Below are 22740 nucleotides of genomic sequence, written 5' to 3'. Positions count from 1 at the left end.
GCTTGAGGCCTCATGGATAAGATTGCAGGGGCCCTAGACAGCCTGAAGTGAGATTTTACTCTGCAGGTGACCCTGACACACAAACCATTGGTAGGATCTCCTGGTTTTGCCCTTCTTGAATTGGTCCTCAAAACCAAGTCAAGGGGTTGGGGTAAAATTGCAACTCATGTGACCACCACAGATTCAGAAAGCAGGTACTAGGAACCAGACATGGCTGCCAGGGCTGATCAAGGAGTATCATAGAGCTGGGATCCCCACGCAAGAGTGTCTTTGTGCTGCTATTTATTTAACATCCTTCTTAAAGTTGGCATAGTTTTTAAAATTAAATACACATTACAATGAGGCTTCCATATCCACAGATTCTGCATCTACAATCTTACCACCTGTAATCCTAGGAACTTGGGAGGCTAAAGCTAAGGTAGGAGGGTTGCAAGTTAGAGGCTAGCCTCAGCCACTTAGCAGGGCCCTAAGCTCCTCCTCAAATCCCTGAAATCACTAAAGGGTGAGAAGAGAGGGTTTCTCAGGGCTGGCCACTCACACTCACAGGGAACTTTAGGCACTGTGGGTACCTCCATTTTTGTGTCTCTGTGTGACCCTGGCAGAAATTTCTGGAACTGGCCAAGCAGGTTGGAGAGTTCATCACATGGAAACAAGTGGAATGTCCTTTCGAGCAAGACCCCAGCATCACCCATTACCTGTACACTGCCCCCATCTTCAGTGAGGACGGTAAGGTGACCCTGCAGCCTTCCTAACCCCCTCAGGCCATGGGACTCTTGGGTGGCCTCTTAGCCACCATGCAGGAACCTCTACTCTGAGCAGGAATGCACCATCCCCACCCTTACTGGCCCTCAAATGGAGCAGAGAAGACTGCATTACCCAGGATGGCCAACTGTCCCATCAGGAACTCAGGATAGAACCCAGGAGTCATGGGCTGGGGCCTCAGGACCCCCAGGCCCAGGCTTCTCCCTGGATACAGTTTGGACACTGTTGGGTATTATAAGTCTGAACCATCTGTCTATATTACCCCATTTTTCTCATTAGTAAAGTGGGAGTGAGGGTAAGAACTGGGGCTCACATGGGGATGGCTAAGCACTGACTGACTCTGGGTCTTTCCATGGCTGGTGCATGTGTATGTGTGTGTAAGTGTGTGCTGGTTTGGGTGTGTAATACACACTGGCATGATGTGAGTTGACTTTTCTGCAGAGTGCTATTAACGACTGTCTATCCCTTCCAGTAAACACACATTCCCATCTAATCACTTGTCACAAATCAGTTTGCTTGCAAATTTGCTAAGTAGTAAACCCTGAGATCACCCTTTCAGAAAGCAAAAGCTCTACAGAAGACAGCTGTCAGGTTGTCATCCGCTGTGGGGGCAGTGTGGCCCAATGCTTAGCAGCTCTCACCCTGGGATCTGCCCTCCACTCCAGCACACAGGAAACCTGGCTCATCTTCACCAGCAAGCAGGTTACAAAGGGACCAACAAACATCTGTGTCTGGGGAACATTTACTGCCCCACCAAAGGGGGGGAAAAAAGGAAAATTAGGGAGAAGTCCTTTTTTTTTAATGATTTTGCCTTTGGATACTTCCAACTTTGCCATTTTACTTTTCATATTTGGGACCCAGAACTTGCTGAAGGGAGTTCTACCTATATCTATAGCCTCCTACTATCTACCTCCATCAAGAAGCAGAGCAAGCTGGGTATGGTGGTACACACCTGTAATCCTAGGAGCTTGGGAGGCGGAGGCTAAGGCAGGAGGGTTGCAAGTTAGAGGCTAGCCTCAGTAACTTAGCAGGGCCCTAAGTAAATTAGTGAGACCCTGTCTCAAAATTTAAATTTTTTTTTAAAAGGATGGGGATATGACTCAGTGGTTAAGTACCAGGTGTTCAATCCCTTGTACTGCCCTCCCCCACCCTCCCACACACACAAAAAAGGGAAGCGATGGATAAACCAGCCCAGGCTGGTTCACACAGGGGTCTATATGAACTCAGGTATCACCTTCTCTAAGCCTCACCTGCTTCCTCTATCAAGTGGGGTAATGAGAGAACCTTCTTCCTGGGGCAATGATGAGAATTACTTGAGTTGGAAGATGTAAAGCCTACAAGTCTGTACTCAATCAATGCTAGTCTACAGTACTCCCCTCTATTCTCAGAGGATATGTTCTAATATCCCCAGTGGATACCTGAAACTGTGGATAAACCCAAATTCAATATGTACTATATTTTTTCCTATATATACATATACACAAATAAAATACCTTTTTCTCTATGGTCATAATTTTTGCATTCAAAGTGTGATGGCAAAACTAGCACAAATTTATTTTTCCTTGTTCACAATTTTACAGATGGAAGATTTGTTCCTACCACAGATCTTAGCAACCTCAGCATATGATTTTTTTTTCTTTTCTCGTTTAGTGGAGAACATTCCCCTTTGCACTTAAAGGAAGCACTTTACAACCTTTGGTATATTCAAATTACCAGCACCCCTACTCTTGTGATTTAAGGCCATTATTAAGTAAAATAAAGATTGCTTGAACACAAGCACTGTGATTCCATGAAAGTTGATCTGATAACCAAGAGAGCTACTTGTGTTAGTCAGCTTTTTGTTGCTATGACCAAATTGCCTAACAAGAACACCTTAGAGGAGGAAAACTTCCTTTTGACTTACAGTTTCAGCAGTTCATAGATGCCTGACTTCATTGCTTTAAGCCCAAGTTGAAGCAGAACATCATGGTGCAAGGGCATAGCAGAGGAAAACTGCTCACCTCATAGCCTTCAGGAAGCAGAGAGGGAACAGTGAGGATCCAGAGACAAAAATATAAACCCCAAAGGCATACCCTAGTGACCCACTTCCTCCAGCCACGCCCCACCTGCCTAAAGTTACCAGTTGGTCCATTCAAATGATTAATCCATCAAATAGATCAGTATACTGATTAGGCTGTGGCTCTCATAGTTGAATCATTTCACCTTCTTCATTAACACAGGAGTTTTGAGGGATACCTCATATGCAAACCATAATGCTGCTAAGTGACTAACAGGTGGGTAACATATATAACGTGGATACACTGGAAAAAGGAATGAGTCATGTACCAGGAAAAATGAAGTGGGATGGCGTGAGATGTTATGTTACTCAGAATGGCATGTAATTTGAAACTTATGAAATGTTTACTTCTAGAATTTTCCATTTAATGCTTTCAGACCATGGTTGACCATGAGTAACTGAAACTTCAAAAAAGAAAAACCAAAGAAAAGGAGGGACAATTGTATTAGCTTCCTATGGATACTAAAACAAATCACCACCAACTTGGTGGCTCAAAACAACCACAAACTTATCCTTGTGCAATTCTGGAGGTTGGATGTCTAAAATCAGTTTTAATGGGCTAAAATCAAATTATCAGCAGGTCTAATTTCTTCTGGAGGCTGTGGGGCTGGGGTGGGAAGGATCTATTTCCTGGCCTTTTTCTAGTGGCTGCCTGTATTTCTTGGCTTATGGCCCCTTCCTCTTTCTTCAGAGCACATCACTTCAATCTCTGCTTCCAACATTGTATCATCTTTTTTCACCTATAGTCAAATCTCCCTCTGTCTCCCTCTTATAGGGATTTGTGATTGCATTTAGGGACCAATCAGATGATCCAAGATAATCTCTCCATCCCCAAAATATTAATTTAATCACATCTACAAAGTTCCTTTTTGCCATACAACATCCTAGGGGTTAGGACCTGGGTTTCTCTGAGAGTAAATATTCATCCTCAACCAAATATACTAGTTATTATGATGATTATTGTCATTAGCCAATCACCTCATAGTGGAACTTGGGCAATGAAATGTGTCAAAAGTACATGAGAAGGGGTTGGCATTGTGGCTCAGGGAGTAGAGCGCTCACCTAGCACATGCAAGGCACTAGGTTCAATCCTCAGCATCACATTAAGAAAAAAAAGGTATATGAGAAGAGGGGCAGAGGTAAACAGTATTTCTTGAGACCCTGCATGTGCTTGGCAGTGAGTCAGTAGTGAATATATAAACAAAACCCCAGCACCATTGAAAAAAGTACTGAAGTTCTCAAAATTAGAAAAGACAAACCTACAGATTCAAAAGGTTGAATGAAGCACAAAAAGAAACCCACACTTAAGCACATCACAGTCAAACTTCTGAAAACTGAAGAAAAAAAATAAGAGAGAGAGGGGTGGGGGTGGGGGGAGGAAGGGGGAGAGAGAGAGGAAGGGAGGGAGAGCAGGAGGGAAAAACAAATTTTGAAAGAAAGACAATGGGGGAAAACAAGCTGAATGATATCAGATCTCTAATCAGAAACTATGGAGGCCAGAAGACAGCAGCCTATATTTCAAATGCTGAAAGAAAAGAACTGTCAACCTAGAATCCAGTATCCAGTGAAAATATCCTTCAGGAATTTACTATAGGCAAATCAAAATGAAATTCTAAAAGTTGTTGGTATAACAAATAGGAAGAGAAGAAAAATAAAACAGAAAAGCGAAACACACAAAAAAAAGCAGAAAACAAATAAATAATGAAATGGCAGACTTAAGCCCTAACATACCAATAATTACATTAAAGGCAAATGGTCTCAATACACTGAGAGAAAGACAGAAGTTGGATTAGTGGATTTAAAAAACTTCCAAGGAGAGAACTTTTAAAATACCAAACTATATGTTGTCTTTAAGAAGCTCAATTCAAATACAATGATGTAAGTATATTGAAAAACAAAAGAATGGGAAAATACTTACCATGCAAACATTAATCAAAGGAAAAACAGAATTGTCAATATTAATGTCAGATAAGTTATACCTCAGAAGAAAAATTTACCAGAAGCAGAGAAGGACATTATATAATAATGAAAGATCAATCCCTCAAGAAAACATAACAATCTTAAGTACGTATCTGACAAACAGCAGGGCTACAAAATTTGTGAAGTAAAGCTACTTGAAAGGAGAAATAAATTGAAAAGTAATTGGGACTTCAAGACCAACAAGACAGAAAATTAGCAAAGACAAAGGACTCAATAGCACCATTAAATAAGATCTAATCAACATTTTTAGAACACTCCATACTACTAAAGTAGGACACACATTTTTTTCAATTACCTACAGAATATAAACCAATATTTACTATATCCTGAGCCATAAAACAAAGCACAACCAATTTGAAGTAATTGAAATCATGAGTAGTATGTTCTGCAACCACATTGGAATCAAATTAGAAATCAGCAACATAAGACCACAGGAAAGTCGCCAAACACTTAGAAACTAAACAAAACACTTCTGTGTGGTGGCATTCACCACAATCCTCAGGAGGCTGAGGCAGGAGGATCACAAGTTCAAAGCCAGCCTCAGCAACTTAACAAGGCTCTAAGTAACTTAGCAAGACCCTGTTTCAAAATAGAAAATTAAAAAAAGACTAGGGATCTGGCTCAGTGGTTGAGTGCCTCTGGATTCACTCCCTGGTACCAAAATCAATCAATAAATAAATGTTTAAAAATAAAAATCACACTTCTAAATAATTCATAGGTCAAAAAAGACTCAAGGGGAAATAAAAAAGAAATTGAACTTAATGAAAATACAAACAGAATTTGTGGGGTACAGCTAAAGCAGGACTGAGAGGGAATTTCATAGCACTGATTATACACATTAGAAAAAAGGAAAAGTTTCAAATCAATAATCTAAATCCGAATCCAAATTTTTTTAAAAAGAGGAGCAAAATAAGCCCCAAGATAGCAGAAAAGAAGAAAAAGACAACACTATCTATGGCAAGTAGAACAGAATGGAACTCTCCAGTTTATTTTATTTAGCCAGTTGTCTTAGTTCAGGCTGATATAACAAAATACCTTAGGCTGGGTGCTTTAAAAATAATAGAGATTTATTTCGTACAGTTCTGGAGGCCAGGAAATTCAAACTTAAGGTGCCAGCAGATTCAGAGTCTAATGAGAGTTGGCTCTCTGCTTCCAAGATGGCATCTTCTTGCTGCATCCTCATGTAGAGAAGGATGGCAGAAAGTCAGTAAGGCTTAACTCACTCCCTCAAGCCCTTTAATAAGGTCAGTAATCCCATTCATGAAGATGGACCCCTCATGGCCTATTCATGGGGTTCCCCATCTTCATGCTCTTATATTGGAGGATTAAATTTCAACATGAATTTTGGAAGAACACAAACAGTCAAACCATAATAATTCATATTGACCTTATATTAAAACCAAAGAGAGTGTGAAAAATAAAATGTAGACCAAAATCTCCCATGAACATAGTTAGAAAAATCCTTAACAAAATATAGCAAGTAAAATTCAGAAATATATGAAAATAATCATGTATCATGACCAAAGCTCTTCAATGTTTGAAAGTCAATTGATGTGACCTATTATATTAAATATCTAAAGAAGAAAAATTACATGATTATATCAATCAACACAGAAAAGTGTTTGACAAAGTTCTACCTCTATTCATGGTAAATAAAAAATTATCAGGTAATAATAACAGAGCAGAATTTATCAACCTGATAAATTACATCTACAATTAACCTTATAACATCATATTTAATAGTGAAAGACTAAATGCTTTCCTACTAATTCTCACCAAACTCTGAATCTGCTGGCAGCTAAGATGAATAACAAGGCAAGGAATGTTCTGTTCCCTAGTTAGTCAACATAGTTAGTGTAATAAGGCAAGAAAAGAAAACAACAAATCATAAAGGGAAAAAAAATCACACTATCCATATTTGCAGATGATGATTTTTTTTTAAAAAATTCAAGGAATCTACAAAAAGTCCTAGAGCTGCCAGGCCTGGTGGCACACACCTGTAATCCCAGTAATTCAAAAGTCTGAGGAAAGATAATCTCAAATTCAAAGCCAGGCCCTAAATAACTTAATGAGATCCTGTCTCAAAATGAAAAGTAAAAAGCACTGAGGATATTTCTCAGTGGTTAGGCACTCCTGGGTTCAATCCCTGGTACCAAAATAATAACAACAATAACAAGGCTGTTGTTATATAGTACAGTAATCAAGATAGTGTCATACTTCGAGAGGAGACAGACATAAGGATCGATGCAGAAGAACAGAGAACCCAGAAACAGACCCATACAAATGTACCCAAGTGGTTTTTAACAGAAGTGCAGAAACAATTGAAAGAAACAATACCAAAAATAAAAAATAACTCAAAATGGATCACAGACAGAAATACAAAATGCAAAACTCTAAAACTTTTGGAAGTAGGGGCAAGAGAAAATTTTCAAGATACAGACTGTCCCCAACATAAATTGTTTGGCTTATGATTTTTGAACTTTACAGTGAGAAATCAGTGAGAACAATGTCACTCTGTGGAAATTGCCCTTCAAATTTTCAATTTGGATCTTTTCCTGGACTAGCAATATGCAATCCAATACTCTCTTGAAATGCTGAGCAGGGCAGTGAACCCCAGCTCCCAGTCAGCTCTGTGATCCTGAAGGAAAATATCCAAGACTCTACAGTGTGCTGAGTTGCTTAGCTATGATGGCCAGTAGATTAGGTGTTCAATGCACTTTAAAAAATACATATTTTTTAGTTTTCAATGGACTTTATTTGTTCATTTATATGTGGTGTTGAGAATCAAATTCAGTGCTTCACACATGCTAGGCAAGAGCTCTACCACTGGGCTACAACCCCAGCCCTCAAGGCACTTTTTACTTAAAATTATTTCACTTTTCAAAGGGCTTATTGGGATGTAATCCCATCAAAAGTTGAGGAGCGTCTGTATAGAGCTAGGTAGAACATTTTATAAAATTAAATATGTAAGTTATATGACCCAGTAATTGCAGTCTTGATCATTTTTTTATTCTAGACAGATAAATACTCAAGGTCAAATAAAAAGCAAAAATCTGTACACCAATGTTTATAGCAGCTTTATTTGTTATAGCCAAAAACTAGGAACAACCCAGATGTCCTTCAGTGGGTGAACGGTTAAACAAACTGTAATACATCCTTACCATTTCCTATGTAGCTACAAAAAAGAATGAACTATCAATACACACTATAAGATGGATAAATCTCCAGAGTTATGATAAGTGAAAAAAGACAATCCCAAAAGATAACATACTCTATGGCTCAATTTATATAACATTCTTGAAATGATAAAAGATCAGTGTTTCCAGGGCTTAAGGAAAGGGTGGGGCCAAGAAGAAAATAGTTGTGGCTATAAAAGGTCAACATGAGGGATACTTTGGAGGCAATGGAAATGTTCTGTATCAGTATCAATATTCCACTTGTGATATATACTGCACAGATGCTCCCCAGCTTACAAAGGAGTTACATCTCAATAAATTCCAGCATGCATTAGAAATATTCTTAAGTCAAAAATGCACTGAATACATCTAACCTACTAAACATAATAGCTCAGTCTAGCTTACCTTAGATGTGCTCAGAACACTAATATTAGCCCACATTGAGCATAATCATCTAACCCAAAGCTTGTTGTATAATAAAGTTTAGAATATCTTGGATAATTCATTGAATATGATGCACTATTGAGTATTGATTGTTCCCCTTGTGATCACCCAGCTAATTGCCTGGTATCTCAAATGAGATCTTCCCACCTATATCACTAGCCAGGGAAAAGATACAATTTGAAATTCAAAGTGCAGTTTCTATGAATGAGTATCGCTGTCACAGCAACATCGAGAAATAGTATAAACTATACTATACTATAGTTTTGCAAGTGGTTACTATTGGGGGAAAATTGGTAAAAGGTTCGCAGGATCTTGGCACATTATTTCTTACAACCACATGTGAATCTACAATTGTCTGCAAGCAAAAGTTCAATTTACAAATAAAAAGTAGACCCAGCTCTGAGTGTAGAACCAATTACCATCATCTACCGTAATTATATAATTTCACTTCCTTTTCTGCCTAGGTCTTTATTTGGCTTCTTACGAAAGTGAGAGCCCAGAGAACCAAACAGAAAAAGAAAGGTGGAAATCTCTAAGGTCAGTCTTTGTGCCAGGATGGGTATGGGGTGGGTGGAGGGAGGGGGTTGGGCTGCTTGGAAGAGGGCTAAAGGGCTTCTGAGATCCCTGATCATCAGTCTCCTGGGGCCTTGGCCAGACCATAGACAGGGAGAAGAATAAGCCCAAGTTCATAGGGATTGGGACAGAACTCAAGGGCTAGGATAAGTCCATGACCACTGGTAGCTGGTGATTGCCTCTTTGGGCAATCAAGATATGTGTCCCAGGGCCAGAAACTCCCAGTCCATATCTCTACTCCAGAAAGCAAAACACACATACCATATCCTGTTTATTCTGCATGTTAACACAGCAGAATGGAGATCAGAAATGAGTCACAGCAATGGGCTCGTGAGGACTGAGCCAAGGAGACTTGCCAAACATTCTCTGGCCACCTCCTCTCATGTGCTGTGAAGGTGTCCATGCTGGGGAGAAATCAGGGCTGGGACCCTCATCACTTTCTGGCATTTTTAAATCTACAGATCTTCTATTTTGGGGAAGACATGAGAAGCCCGGAGCTGAAGGAGGAGGAAGAGATGGAGCCAGCAGAGGCCATCCACAGCCCCGCCTCAAATGGCCCAGTTGGCGGAGGCAGAAGCAGCGCCTCACTACTTTGCAAATCAAGACCTTGTGGCCTTGGTACCCACCACAATAGCTGCATGGGTACAGGAAACCTACTGTAGGACTTCAGCCCTGGCAGACTAGACAGGGCCCCCAGACACATGGGTGGCATACGCCTTGGTGACTACCTGCCTTAAGGACGGTGGAGGCCACATTGTCAGTCAGTCTGTCCATCCTGGACAAGGACATGGTGCTACTCCCAGAGAATTGAGCGACTGCAATCGCATTATCTTACTGAGTGACATGCACCACAGAAGTCCACACAGTTTGTCACCAGTTGGTTGAGAGTCTCTGGAACTATAGCAGGCATCATGATATGATGTGAAATAAGCCTATACCCGGTCAGAGCCGACCAGTGGCCCCTGCCATTCTGCTGACAGACTGCTACCCTGTCCCTCCCAATGGGCTTGTCTCTGCAGCCCCATGCACCCTTCCCTTTCTGGATCCTGCTGATATCAGGATAACTTTCTGGTGACGACTGTGAAACAGCTTAGCAGGACACACGTGGGTCACAAAGTTGACAACGTGAACATTACAATCCTGTTGCATAGTTCCCTTGTAAACTTTAGAGTTGGTATAAACACATGTTCATAAATCCTGGATATCCATGTCCACTCTGAGTCACTGACTTCTGGATTTTAAGTAGCATTCAACCAAGATGCAGGGTTGTTTCTTAAATCAGCCCCAGGAATGTTGCCGCTGACATTCAAGAGTAGGAAGTGGTGGCCATTTCCTATCCATAGACCCCATGTCATGCTGACAAAGGCTGGTGCATATCAAGTGCTCAGTAAATCTGTGGTGAATGGATACCAACTGCCTGCATGTGTTCAAATGCCTCTTGTACAGAGAAGGTGGCAATAAAACCAATAGGGAACACCTTGCGGCTCCCCCACAGTCTTCACCCAGCCTGTATTTCTAGTCCCTCCTATACTGGACCAGGAAGCAAATGAGCAGTGGAGCAGCTGAGGCCTCACCTGGCCTGTGATGAGTTCACCTAGTCAGGAAGTTATGGAGTGCGATATGCACCCTCTTTGCAGGTTAAGGACTGCTGGGTGTGGGCACAGGTGTAGGAAGTAGATGGAGTGTTGAGATGCACTGTCCCACCCCACCTGGTTCCTGCCCATGTTAGGCCCCACAGTGGCTGGGACCCACTCAGAACAAGACTGGGACTGTGTTGGGGGACAGACAGGGAAAAGATAACCAGCAGCTATGAGTGCCTCACCCAACTCGGGAAACTGTACCTGGTGAACCAGGACTTCAGTAAGGCCCCAGGAGGACCCAGGAGCCAGAACCCTGGCGGAGTTGTGAGAGTGCTACATATTAGGGTTGCACACTACCAACCATCCCCCTTTTCCCCTGAGACCCCAGAAAGGGCAAGTAGAGTAGGCAGATAGGGGCAAAGCAGGAAACTAGTCTTGAGATGATCCCAGGCTCCTGCCCCTCCACACTCCATGTACTGCTCCCAATGGGGGCCTGAAATGGTGCTGTTGGGGCCAAACTCAAGAAGACTTGAAATTCCAGGAGCTATCTAGAGTCACCTCCTCATTTCCCTATCCCTACCCCAAACTGTCTCTCAGTTCCTGGCATCCCTTAGGCAACATTAGAAAAGACCCTCTTCGGACGGCAGCAGGAACTGTCCCTGCTTCCTGGCTGTGAAGAGTATTGCCTGTCAATATCTGGGGAGAGTTAGGCTGGGCTTAGCAGGTACAAGATCAATGCTCAGGACCTGGCTTCAACCAGAGGAGACCGTCTCCTGCTCCAGCTGTAGAAATAGAAGGTAGGGGGTTCTCCCCTCACCCCAAGAGCCAAGGCCATGCTGATGTCCTGGTTTTACCTCCTTACTCCTAAGTTAATTGGTTCAGGGGCCTATGAAGAGACTCTGAGCTTGGGAGTCCTGGGGGCAACTGGCCAAGATGCCCTCTCCCTGCCTCATGCAATTCCTCACCCAGGCCTAGCATCCTAGCTCTCTCTCCAAGTTTAGCCTCAAAATGCCTCCCACAGCCAGGCATCTCCACTCCTTTCTTAGAGGCCAAGGCTCCAACTTAGTTCTCCCTATCATTACCTGGCTGTGGAAAACCTGAAGAAAGGAGGTTGAGAAAACAGTCCAGTCTCACTGAGATTGAAATGTCATGGGCTAGCTGGAGAGGCAGGTCAAATCCTATCAGCATTTATGAAAGATAACTCGTGGCTTTACCAACCCCATTGCAAAAGAAACACAGAACTTTCCCGCTCCTCTGGCCTTGTACACACTGTGCTTTTTGTACTGCTGTTCCCCACTTTGTCAATCTAGTCAAAGCCACAGCCTCAGGCACAGGACTGTCTTCTAGAAACAATTCCTGATAGTGTTACGAAAATCATGCTCAGCAAGAGACCAAGCATCACTGGGAGAGTTGGAGAAGTCAGGTTTATTTATGCTGGTGGACCCAGATGAGCCAGTGCTCTGAAGTACTGGGCCTGGAGCTGAAGTTACATGGGGATTTTATAGGAAAATTTGACATCATTTCTTAACCATTACAACATTGGTGGGTTTGAATTCTTGACCTACAGGATAAGAAACCATGCACAGGGAATTAACTATAAGTAGTTCACAGGTGTAGAATAAACAGTAAAACACCTGTGAGTGATATTGTGAAGTGGCTTTCACCACAGACAGCAGTAACTCAAGATGACCTGAGTTTATCTCCCTACGAGAGATTTGTAAGAATTAAGTCAAGGAGGTTGTAGTTTGGATACCAGTTAATTGGCCTAGCAATTAAATGATGTAGCTACATTCCTAGAGAGTTCAGAAAGTTTCAAAGTATAGGAAGAAATGACCCTTTCTAAAAGGACCTGTTGAATCTCTGGACTGCTATTTACAAACCAATAGATAGGGACTTGTGGTTAATTAGGTCCCCCAAGAGATTGACAGAGGGGAGGGACAAAATTAACCCTTTCCCCAGACATTGGTTCTTTATCATAATAACACTCTTGTAATTTCATTTTGTAATCAGGCCTGGTATCTCTGCCACAATAGAAGCCCTCTCACCAATACCTGTCGGCCCCTCAGTGACATAGCACAGAATAGGCATCAGGGGAAGATGTAAAGGTGAGACCTAGACTCTCAGAGCTCACCTCCAATTGCAGGAGAGTCCAGAGCAGGAGAAGAGGCAGCCTATAGCCAGACCTGTAGAGACCACAGTGTTGAGGGGGCTCAGGCTGAGTATGTTTATGCTAAGGACCATCCAAGAGGATCTCAAAATTGCTCTCTACATCTCTGAGCAACTGCCAGGCCCTGGTAGAGCCAGGAAGAGTAAGGTCCCTCAGAGGACTCAACCAGAAGCCTCCCACCTATACCAGGGGGAGATCATTTTACCCCTTCTCCAGTTGCAGCCTTGGAGCCCAGAAAGGGGTGGGCCTTGCTCACAGCCACACGGTCTGTTCCTTAGCCACATCCAGAACTCATGGCCATTCCCTGCAAAGATGCTTCTGCCCTCCTGTCATTCTGGCTCCAGTCCTTATGGCTGGCCATAAGGGAGAGTCCACAGGGGCTCCATAAGGCAGAGCCTATAATGATGAGACAAGTGTCAACAGCACAAATGGTGCCCAAGAATGTGGTGCCAGGTGATGCAAACTGACACACAGCTCAGGTTTGGAGCTACCTAACTCAGCTCATGCAGCTGGCACCAGGGAAGGAGCATGGCTGTGTGTGGAAGGCTATCCTCCCACGTAATTTGAGTTACCTCCTTGGCTGGGCAAGAGGCGCTTAGGCACATCTTGTGTCTAGAGCTTTCCCCATCCTTCTCAGGTCCGAGAGATTGTCCATGCGGAGGCGTGTCTGGCCACTACCCGGAAGATCCAGTCATCGCCCCTGACCTTGGGATGCTGCCCCCCTTAATCTTCATTAGATGGGATTTTCCCCAGAATTTTTTGTTCCTCAATAAAAGTCCACTCCCTGGCGTGTTTTCTCTCTCTCTCTCTCTCTCTCTCTCTCTCTCTCTCTCTCTCTCTCTCTCTCTCTCTCTCTCTCTCTCTCTCTCTCTCTCGCCTCTTCAGTAAACCCCACTACCACAATAGGTGGCTGGAAGCTGGGGCTAGGAAGAGCCATCCTGGAGCTGATTTTAAAGGTAATTAGAGTCTTGTCTCTTTAATTCAAAACTCCCTAGCGGTTTCTCACATCTCGAACCTTCATTCATGAAGCCAGCACTGATCGCGCAGGCTAAATTTGGCTCCCTGAAGTGAGGCACAGGAGTCAAATCGACTAGGTTGAGTTAGAAAGCGCACTATAGATATGCAGAATTTGTGACAATTTTTAGGGTCACGGAGGTACCAGGCAGTTTTTGGAGCTAAGGGACGTTAAAAGAATTAATAATGGGAAATTCAACTTCTACCAATAAGGACATGTTTTTGTTTTTGTTTTTTTAATTTTTATTTATTTTTTTTAGTCATACATGACAGCAGAATGTATTTTGACATATAATACATACATGGAATGTACATACATCAATAATATTGTCTATTCTATTTTGCTGCCCTTCCTATCCTCCCTACTCCTCCCCTCATCTCGCATCCTTTCTCTCTATCCAATCTAATGTAACACACTTTTTTTTCTTTTTCTCATTACAACATCATATATGTATTCTGTATAACAATGAGGTTCTCCTCCCATCTTCTGTGCAACTCCCCTTCTCCCTCTTTTTCCCTCCCACCTCTCTTCCCTATTTAGTGGTAGTCTTCTTCTCATGCTCTTCCTCCCTATCCCATTTTGAGTCACCCCCCTTATATTAGAGAAGACATTCAGCATTTGTTTTTTAGGGATTGGCTAACTTCACTTAACATAATCTGCTCTAATGCCATCCATTTGCCTGCAAATGCCATGATTTTATTATTTTTTAGTGCTGAGTAATATTCCATTGTGTATAAATGCCACATTTTTTAATCCATTCATCTATTGAAGGGCATCTAGTTTGGTTCCACATTCTAGCTATTGTGAATTGTGCTGCTATAAACATTGATGTGGCTGTGTAAGGACATGTTTTGACCATTTTAGAAACAATAATTAATCAGAAGGGAAAGCAGGTCAAAAGGACCCAGCTGTTACAATTTTTAAAAATTGCTGGTGAATTCTGTGCTTGGTTTTGTGACCAAGATTCACCAAATTTACATACATGGGATAAATTAGGAAGAAAATTATATAAAGTTTGCCTTTCTAATGAATTGCCTGGCAATATTGAAAATATTCAAAAGGTTTGGACTGCATTAGAGATTTGCCTTTTTTATTACATGGGTCAAAGTCCTTGCCCCACCCCCAAGATCTATTTAAAGGTATTCAGAGAGCCATTAAGTCTATTCAAATGGAAAAATTGCCTGAGGCAAAGGAAACCTCTTTTCCTTTAACCAGACTAAAAACAAAAACAAATTCTATTCAAGCAAAAAACCTAGGTGCAAAGCCCAAAGCAAAAAACTTAGCTTTGCCTGAACCAAACTGGAGTAGTCTGGGGGAGAACCATAGAGAGGAAGATAGAGGGATAGAGAATCACTCTCTGGGAGAGGAAAATTCAGAGGAAATTCATAGAGAGACAGAAAGTTGTTGTCGTCATCGTCCTCCTTCTCCTCCTCCTCCTCCTCCTCCTCCTCCTCCTCCTCCTCATCCTCCTCATCCTCCTCCTCCTCCTTCTCGAGGCTTTGAAGATCAGAATCAAAATGTCGACAGAGAAGAGTTCACAGAGGAGTCTCAGTCTGAGGGAGAGGAGTCAGACAATGAAGTCCAGGAATTACCAGGGAATTTTAATTGATTATGCCTAAGGGGGCCTGCTCCAGCCATTCAAATTCGGCTGCTTCCTGTTAGAAGGACAAATTTTACCAGGTATTCTGAACTGGCAATGACCTTCCTTACTCTGCTACAGTGGGGAGTTAGAAAGGCACAGGAAGCTGGGGAAGACATTAGCGGGTTTCAATTTTTCCCAGTTTTTGAACAGGTTAACGATCAAGACCAGTGTGTTCGCATCCATGTGGTAATTCCACCTAGCAGGGAGTCAAAAAACTTCCGGTCAGCCTATCCCTGGCCAGAAAAACAGAGGAACCGGAAGAGAGGTCTCACAGCTTAACATCATCATGGCCGACCATGGGGAACTGCCATTACCAGTGCAAACCTCACACGTGATTCCTTTACAACCATCAATGGTAGTTGAATTGATTCCTGAGAAAAGGCCACAGCAAATCCCTACTGGGGTTTTCAGGCCACTCCCTAGAAAAAAATAGAGAGTTAATTTTGGGACAATTAATTTAAATTTAACAATTTAAAAGAGGCCATCGAGGTGATACCTGGAGTGGTGGATTCTTGTTTTGAGGGAGAATTAAATGTTACTGTAAAATCAAATTATGCCACCCAGCTTACTCCTAAAAATACCATAGCCAAATTAATAATTTTACCCTGTAATTCTGATGGACACCCACAAGTAAATTGGGCTTCCAAACCACCAGAGTGTACTGGTCTCAATTAGTGCAGCAGGAGCGCCCCCTACTGGAACTTAAAATGAATCATAAAAAGTTCAAAGGTGTAGCGGACAAATCAGTCCTGTCCAGTCATTTCTGGCCTAAGAATTGGCCCTTGCATATAGTGCCAGCTAACTTAGAAGGAATAGGACAGATCTCACAGCCTGCTCAGAGTGCTCAGTATCTCTGCTGGGAAGATCAAGATGGGAATAGTGGAGTTTTTAAAACTTATGTGTTAGAATCTTTATCAGTAAATCTGTGGGGAAGAGATATATTAAGCAAAATAAGGTTATTATTAATAACTCCAAATTCTATGAAATCATTTGAGGAAATTAATCAAGGGTTTCTTCCTAGAGATAATGAAAGAAATTATCAGAAAGAGTGTCTGCTTACAAACCAGTCTCCTCGACAGAGATTAGTAAATGTTCCAGACCAAAATTTTTACTAGGGGCCCTGAGTGTCTCCTGGATCCAAAAGACAGCAAAAAAAAAAAAAAAAAAAAAAAAAAAAAAAAAAAAAAAAAAAAAACACCTGGCTCATAGAAGAGCCTATATGGATTTCGTAGTGGCCCATCTCAGGGGAAAAACTTAAGATAATAAATGTGTTAGTTGAGGAACAACTTCAGGCTGGTCATATAGAATCAATGCTTACTTTGGAACACCCCCATATTTGTTATTAAGAAAAAGTTAGGTAATTAGAGATTACTATAAGATTTAAGGGCAATAAACCATGCAACTCAGCCTATGGGATCATTGCAGCCTGGAATTCCTTCTCCTACAACAATTCCTTTAAATTATAGCTTAATGGTGATAGATCTAAAAGATATTTTTTCTCAGTAAAGTTGCATCCTGAGGATTGTGAAAAATTTGCCTTCAGTGTCCCAGCAATTAATTTTAAAGAACCTGTTAAAAGATATTGCTGGAAAGTTTTGCCTCAAGGAATACGTAGTAGTCCAACTTTATGACAAAAATTTGTGGGTCAAGTGATAACTCCTATAAGAAATAACTTTCCAATATAATGATTCATATATTATTCATTTCATGAATGATATATTATTGGCTCATGCTAATCCAGAAGTACTTTCAGAAATTTTTACTCAGTTAGAGGCTTCACTTACAGCAATGGGTTTGTGCATTGCTCCTCAAAAGATACAAAAGATGCCTCCCTTTCAATATTTGGGTCAGATAATTCAAGGACGTACAATCCATCCTTGAAATCTACAGATAAAAGTTAAGGAGTTACGTACCCCTAATGATTTTAAAAAACTTTTAGGAGATATCAATTGGCTGAGGCCATCCTTAAAACTAACTACTTCTGATATAAGTCCTTTATTCCAGATATTACAAAGAGATCCTTCTTCAACTTCTCCTCGTCAACTGACAATAGAGGCTAGAGCAGCTTCAAAAAAGGTTGAAACTGCAATTAAAAATGCACAACTTACTAGAATTAATCCTCAAAAGTTGGTATATTTATTAATATTTCAAACTATTCATGCCCCTACAGGAGCTATATGACAAAGATTGGGAGTTATTGAGTAGATTCATTTAGCCCACTCTCCCCAAAAGACATTAATTCCTTTTCATGACTCTATTGCTCAATTAGTAATAAAAGATAGAAGGATAGTTTTACAACTAGTTGGATCTAGACCTGATATTATAATTATTCCATTTTATGTTCAACAAAATAATTGACTTTTTCAAGATTCTAATTTATGGAAAATAGCTTTTGCTGATTTTCCTGGTCAGATAGAAAGTCATTACCCTCGTGATAAAGTTATTCAATTTGCATCAATAACAACGCTTATTTTTCCAAAGATTGTATGTTCCCAGCCCATAGATGGAGCCCTAATGGTGTTCACTGATGGTTCAAGCTCAGGTAAAGCAGGTTTTCATAGCCAAGTTCACACAGAGGTAATACAAACCTCATATACTTCTACCCAAATAACAGAGCTACAAGCTCTCATTCATGCCTTAAATTACTTTGCAAATGAGCCTTTTAATATTTATTCAGACAGCTTATATGCAGTTGGAGTTACCAAAAATATTGAAACTTCAGTTATTAGATATACATCATCACAAGAGCTATTTAAATTATTTCGTAATCTACAAAAGGCAGTGCAAATACAAAAATAACCATGTTTCATAGGACATATACGAGCTCACACTAATCTTCCAGGACCTTTAACTTTAGGTAATGACAAAATTGATAAATTGGTAGCTGTTTGTCAACAGATGTCTCCATATGAGTGTGCATAAGCTTCACATTCTTTACAACATCAAAATGCTTCTAGTTTACATAAAAAAAATTTAATATTACCAGAGAACAATCTCGTCAAATCATAAGTCATTGCCCTAAGTGTATTATTCAAACTCCATCTCTGCCATCAGGGGTAAATCCCCATAGATTAAAACCAAATCAAATATGGCAAATGGATGTAACTCATATTCCTCAATTTGGTAAGCAATGTTATGTACATGTAATAGTTGATACACATTCCAGATTCATTTTTTGCCACAGCACATACAAAAGAAAATACTCAACATGTAATTTCTCATTGCCTAGCAGGTTTTGCTGTGTTAGGATGCCCTTTACAGATTAAAACAGATAATGCACCAGCTTATGTAAGCTTTTCTTTTCAACAATTTTGCCAAGAGTTTCAAATTGACCATAAAACAGGAATTCTTTATAACCCCCAAGGTCTAGCCTTTGTGGAACGAGCTCATTTATCTATTAAACTGTAATTACAAAAATTAAAAGGGGGAAATAGGTTTATGACTCCCCAAAATAGCCTCAATCATGTATTGTTTACTTTAAATTTTTAAAATTGTAACTCAGAAATTCACACTTCAGCTGAGAGACATATGTCTTCCACAGCAACAGGCCCTTTAGGCAAAGTTTTGTGGAAAGACTTACAGACTGGTCAATGGAAAGGCCCAAATCCAGTGATTATGTGGGGCAGAGGTCATGCTTGAATTTTTCCAGAAGGTGCTTTCCATCCTAACTGGGTTCCTGAACGTGCAATCAGACATGGAGGAGATAGAGCCGAGATTCAAGCGACTGAAAATTGACCCAAAGAAGCCTTCCCTCAAAAGGAAGAGATATCTATGAAATATGATATGTCAAGAGCTTTGTAATGTTTTGAACAACCAATTAAACAAATAAATAATTTTTTTTTTAAAAAAAAAGGAAGAGATATCAAAGAAGAATGAAGATGACCCAGCTGAAAAGCTGATCTCATGGGAAGACGTGAAAAAGCTGATAATACACGCTTCACGAATGATTCAACTTCTGGGGAGAAATAAGACCCCATTGATGATGGTAGCTACAGTGATTGCCCTTCTGGGCTCTCAGGTAAAAGGGAGTTAAGCAGACACTTACTGGACATATTTCCCAGATCCACCCCTGGTACACCCAGCTCTGTGGTCTGGAGAATCTATTCCAGTGTTTACTAATGACTCATTCATGATGGGAGGATTTACAGATACTCATATTACTCCCAATCATGTGACTAGATTTAATTATTCTGGCTACAGTGCCCATTACCTTTGTGTTGGTCCCATGATAAACATGCTGGCTATCTGAAAGTATCATTTGAGGAAAAGACAGCAATTGGGAGACTTAGACTGACTAATTATACTATTTATGGAGACTTAAAACCTTATACTAGATCAGTGATCAAAATGGGACTTTCCCATAACAAACCAGTCATTTCTGCAAAACCTCCACGAATACCTCATTGTCCTAATAGTTCTACAATTGAGTTTGGCACCTTTCCTAGATGGATAGATTGTATAAATACCTTTACAGTACAACATAAGGTGTCTAAAGATAGTGGGTATATTTTAGACTGGTCTCCAAAAATTGATAAAAGACAATTATGAAAAAGTTCTGCTATGACACCTACAGGATTTGTTAGGAATATTTTGACCTACAGTGAAGGTGGTATTCAAAAAGATGTTTGGCGCTTAATAGCGGCCTCAGAATTCTTACATTTTACCCACAAGCCTTTACCGAAATCTGTTGGCAAGAGCTGTAAGGAAGGTTCTTGCTATGGCTTACAAGCCTGTGTCCAATCACCTTACATTTTAATCATTGGAAATGTAAAAGTTAAATGGAGAGATGAAAGATATGTTGTAACATGTAACAAATGTAACCTAACCAATTGTATTACTAGATATAATAAAGGAAAAGGAGTGCTGGTACTTCATCAGCCCTCTTTTGTTTTATTTCCTGCTAATATTTCAGAGTCATGGTATGCTGATGCTGGTTTTCAAGTCTTACAGCAAATCCACACCCAGCTATCAAGACCTAGACGTGCCATTGGAATTATAATTGTGGGAGTTATAGCCTTGGTTTCTTTCATTGCACCCACAATCACAGCTTCGATAACTTTATCTCAAAATATTCAACATGCAAAATTTCTTAATAATTTAGCCCAAAATACTTCCAAAGCTCTGCACAATCAAGTAAATATTGATGAAAGGATTGAGACTAAGTTAAATGCCTTAGAGGCGACTGTTATAAATATAGGTAATGAAATTTTGGCTTTAAAGTTTAAAGAGAGGCTTAAATGCCATGCAAGTTATAAATATGTGTGTGTTACAGCTGCCAAGTACAATGCTTCTCTCTGGGATTGGGAGAAGGTTAAAAACCATTTGTTGGGTATTTGGCAAAATAATAATAATAGCTTAGATCTTTTGGAACTCCATCATCATATCCAAGATATTCAAAATAATAGAGCTGGTTTTTCAGATACTTCTTCTTCAGATAATCAAATATTAAAGGAATTAAATGGATTTAAACCTGGAAACATTCTTAAACTCTCGGCCTGGTACATTATTGCATTGTTCTCTTTGCTGTTAATTCTTTTTTGTGTTGTAATTATAGGGTGGCGAGTCTTCAGAGCAAAAGTGCAGAGACTCCAGAGAGTAAATCATCCCCTGCTTTTTAAAAGAAAAAAGGGGGAATATGTGGGAGGCCATCCTCACACGTGATTTGAGTAACCTCCCTGGCTGGGTGAGAGGCACTTAGACACATCTTTGTGTCCAGAGCTTTCATCACCCTTCTCAAGTCCAAGGGCTTGTCCATGTGGAAGCATGTCTGGCCACTACCCCGAAGACCCAATTGTCGCCCCTGACCTTGGGATGCTGTCCCCCTTAATCTTCATTGGTTGGGATTTTCCCCAGAATTTTTTGTTCCCCAATGAAAGTCCACTCCCTGGCGTGTTCTCTCTCTCGCGCGCGCGCTAGCTTCTTCAATAAACCTCGCTACCACAATAGGTGGCTGGAGGCTGGACTAGGAGGAGCCATCCTGGAGCTGGTTTAAAGGTAATTAGAGTCTTTACCTATTTAATTTAAAACTCCCTAGCAGTTTCTCACGTCTCGATCCTTCATTCATGAAGCCAGCACAGGTCACAGGCTAAAGCTGTGGTCTTGCCTTTGTAACCTAGTGCTCTATCTTAGTGCCTTCCAGAGTTGGAACTGGACTGGAGTTTTTCTCCAGGGCCCTGGGCATGGCTGGGGTCCAGAATCAACTCATTTTTACATGACCAATCCATGGATCCTCTGAAAACCACCCCCACATTGCTATTCAACAGGGACCCTCTACTCTATCAATTCCTTAGGACAAGGTGCATCTTAGTCTGTTCTGGAAAAATATCTTAGACTTGGTATTTTTAACAACAGAAACTTATTGCTCACAGTTCTGGAGGCTGGGAAGTTCAAGACCAAGGTACCAGCAAGTTCAACTTCAGATGAAAGTTTGTTACTCATGGATGAAACCTTCTGTGTTCTCATATGATAGAAAAGGCAAATGCACTCCCTTCCACTTCTTTAAGACATCTCCTTTTTATTTTCATTTATTTTTAATTTTTTAATATTTATCTTTTAGTTTTCGGCAGACACAACATCTTTGTTTGTATGTGGTGCTGAGGATCGAACCCGGGCCGCACGCACGCCAGGAGAGCGTGCTACAGCTTGAGCCACATCCCCAGCCCAAGACATCTCCTTTTTAATATTATCATATTGGGGATTAAGTTCAGTATATATATTTTGGAGACACAACAACATTCAGACCCTAGCAGGGCATCTTCATTGTGGTAAACAACTTATCTCAGGAACCTAGCCACTTCTAGTTCTCCATGCATTGCAATTTGCCATGTGAATTGGTACACAGTTATGGACATGAATTTGGCAGCGTATTAGCTTTTCATCAGTATACATAATAACAGAGGCAGCTAACTTATATTAAGTGAAGAGGTTTAATTATCTTACAATTCTGGAGGTTCAAAGGCATAGTACTGCATCCACACAGTTCTGGCAAGGACCCCCTTGGCTGTGTCACATCAGGGGGCCGTGGGTGTGTGTGTATGGGGTGGTGAGGAATCACATTTCAAACAATAAGCCAGAGAAAGGAATCTCCAATGATAACTACCAAGGAGTGAGAGAGGGCAGTGTCCAGAATTTCCCTAGGTGCTTCCCACTAGGCCCCACCTCTTAAAGGTTCTATGGTACCTCAAAATACTACCACCTTGGGTACCAAGTTTTCAACACATGAACCTTTGGAGGAATACACAGTAGCCAAACCATAGCAAGGAGTTTCCATCAAAATTATAAATATGTAATTGCTGTGATGTGGCTACTTCAGCTCTAGTACTCTATCTAACCACTATACTTGTCC

General features: G+C 40.9%; 1 protein-coding gene across 7 annotated transcripts in view; it reads left to right on the top strand.

Moving 5' to 3' along the window:
* The window catches only part of Rasgef1c (RasGEF domain family member 1C), a 78989-nt gene extending 68790 nt beyond the window's left edge, over positions 1–10199 (top strand). For 6 of the 7 annotated variants that reach the window (XM_005339338.4, XM_021735987.2, XM_040272406.2 and 3 more), the window contains 3 exons: positions 603–726; positions 8883–8955; positions 9453–10199. In XM_005339338.4, coding sequence (XP_005339395.1) covers positions 603–726; positions 8883–8955; positions 9453–9477 — 222 coding nt within the window. In that variant the 3' untranslated portion in view covers positions 9478–10199. Of the gene's footprint in view, positions 1–602; positions 727–2981; positions 3036–8882; positions 8956–9452 lie in introns of all 7 variants that reach the window. The other variant, XR_005727956.2, reaches the window with a different exon arrangement.
* The last annotated feature ends 12541 nt before the right edge of the window (positions 10200–22740 follow it).

Source organism: Ictidomys tridecemlineatus, chromosome 1, assembly GCF_052094955.1.
Source record: "Ictidomys tridecemlineatus isolate mIctTri1 chromosome 1, mIctTri1.hap1, whole genome shotgun sequence".
Taxonomy (NCBI): Eukaryota; Metazoa; Chordata; class Mammalia; order Rodentia; family Sciuridae; genus Ictidomys; species Ictidomys tridecemlineatus.
This window is presented reverse-complemented; position numbering and strand designations above follow the sequence as displayed.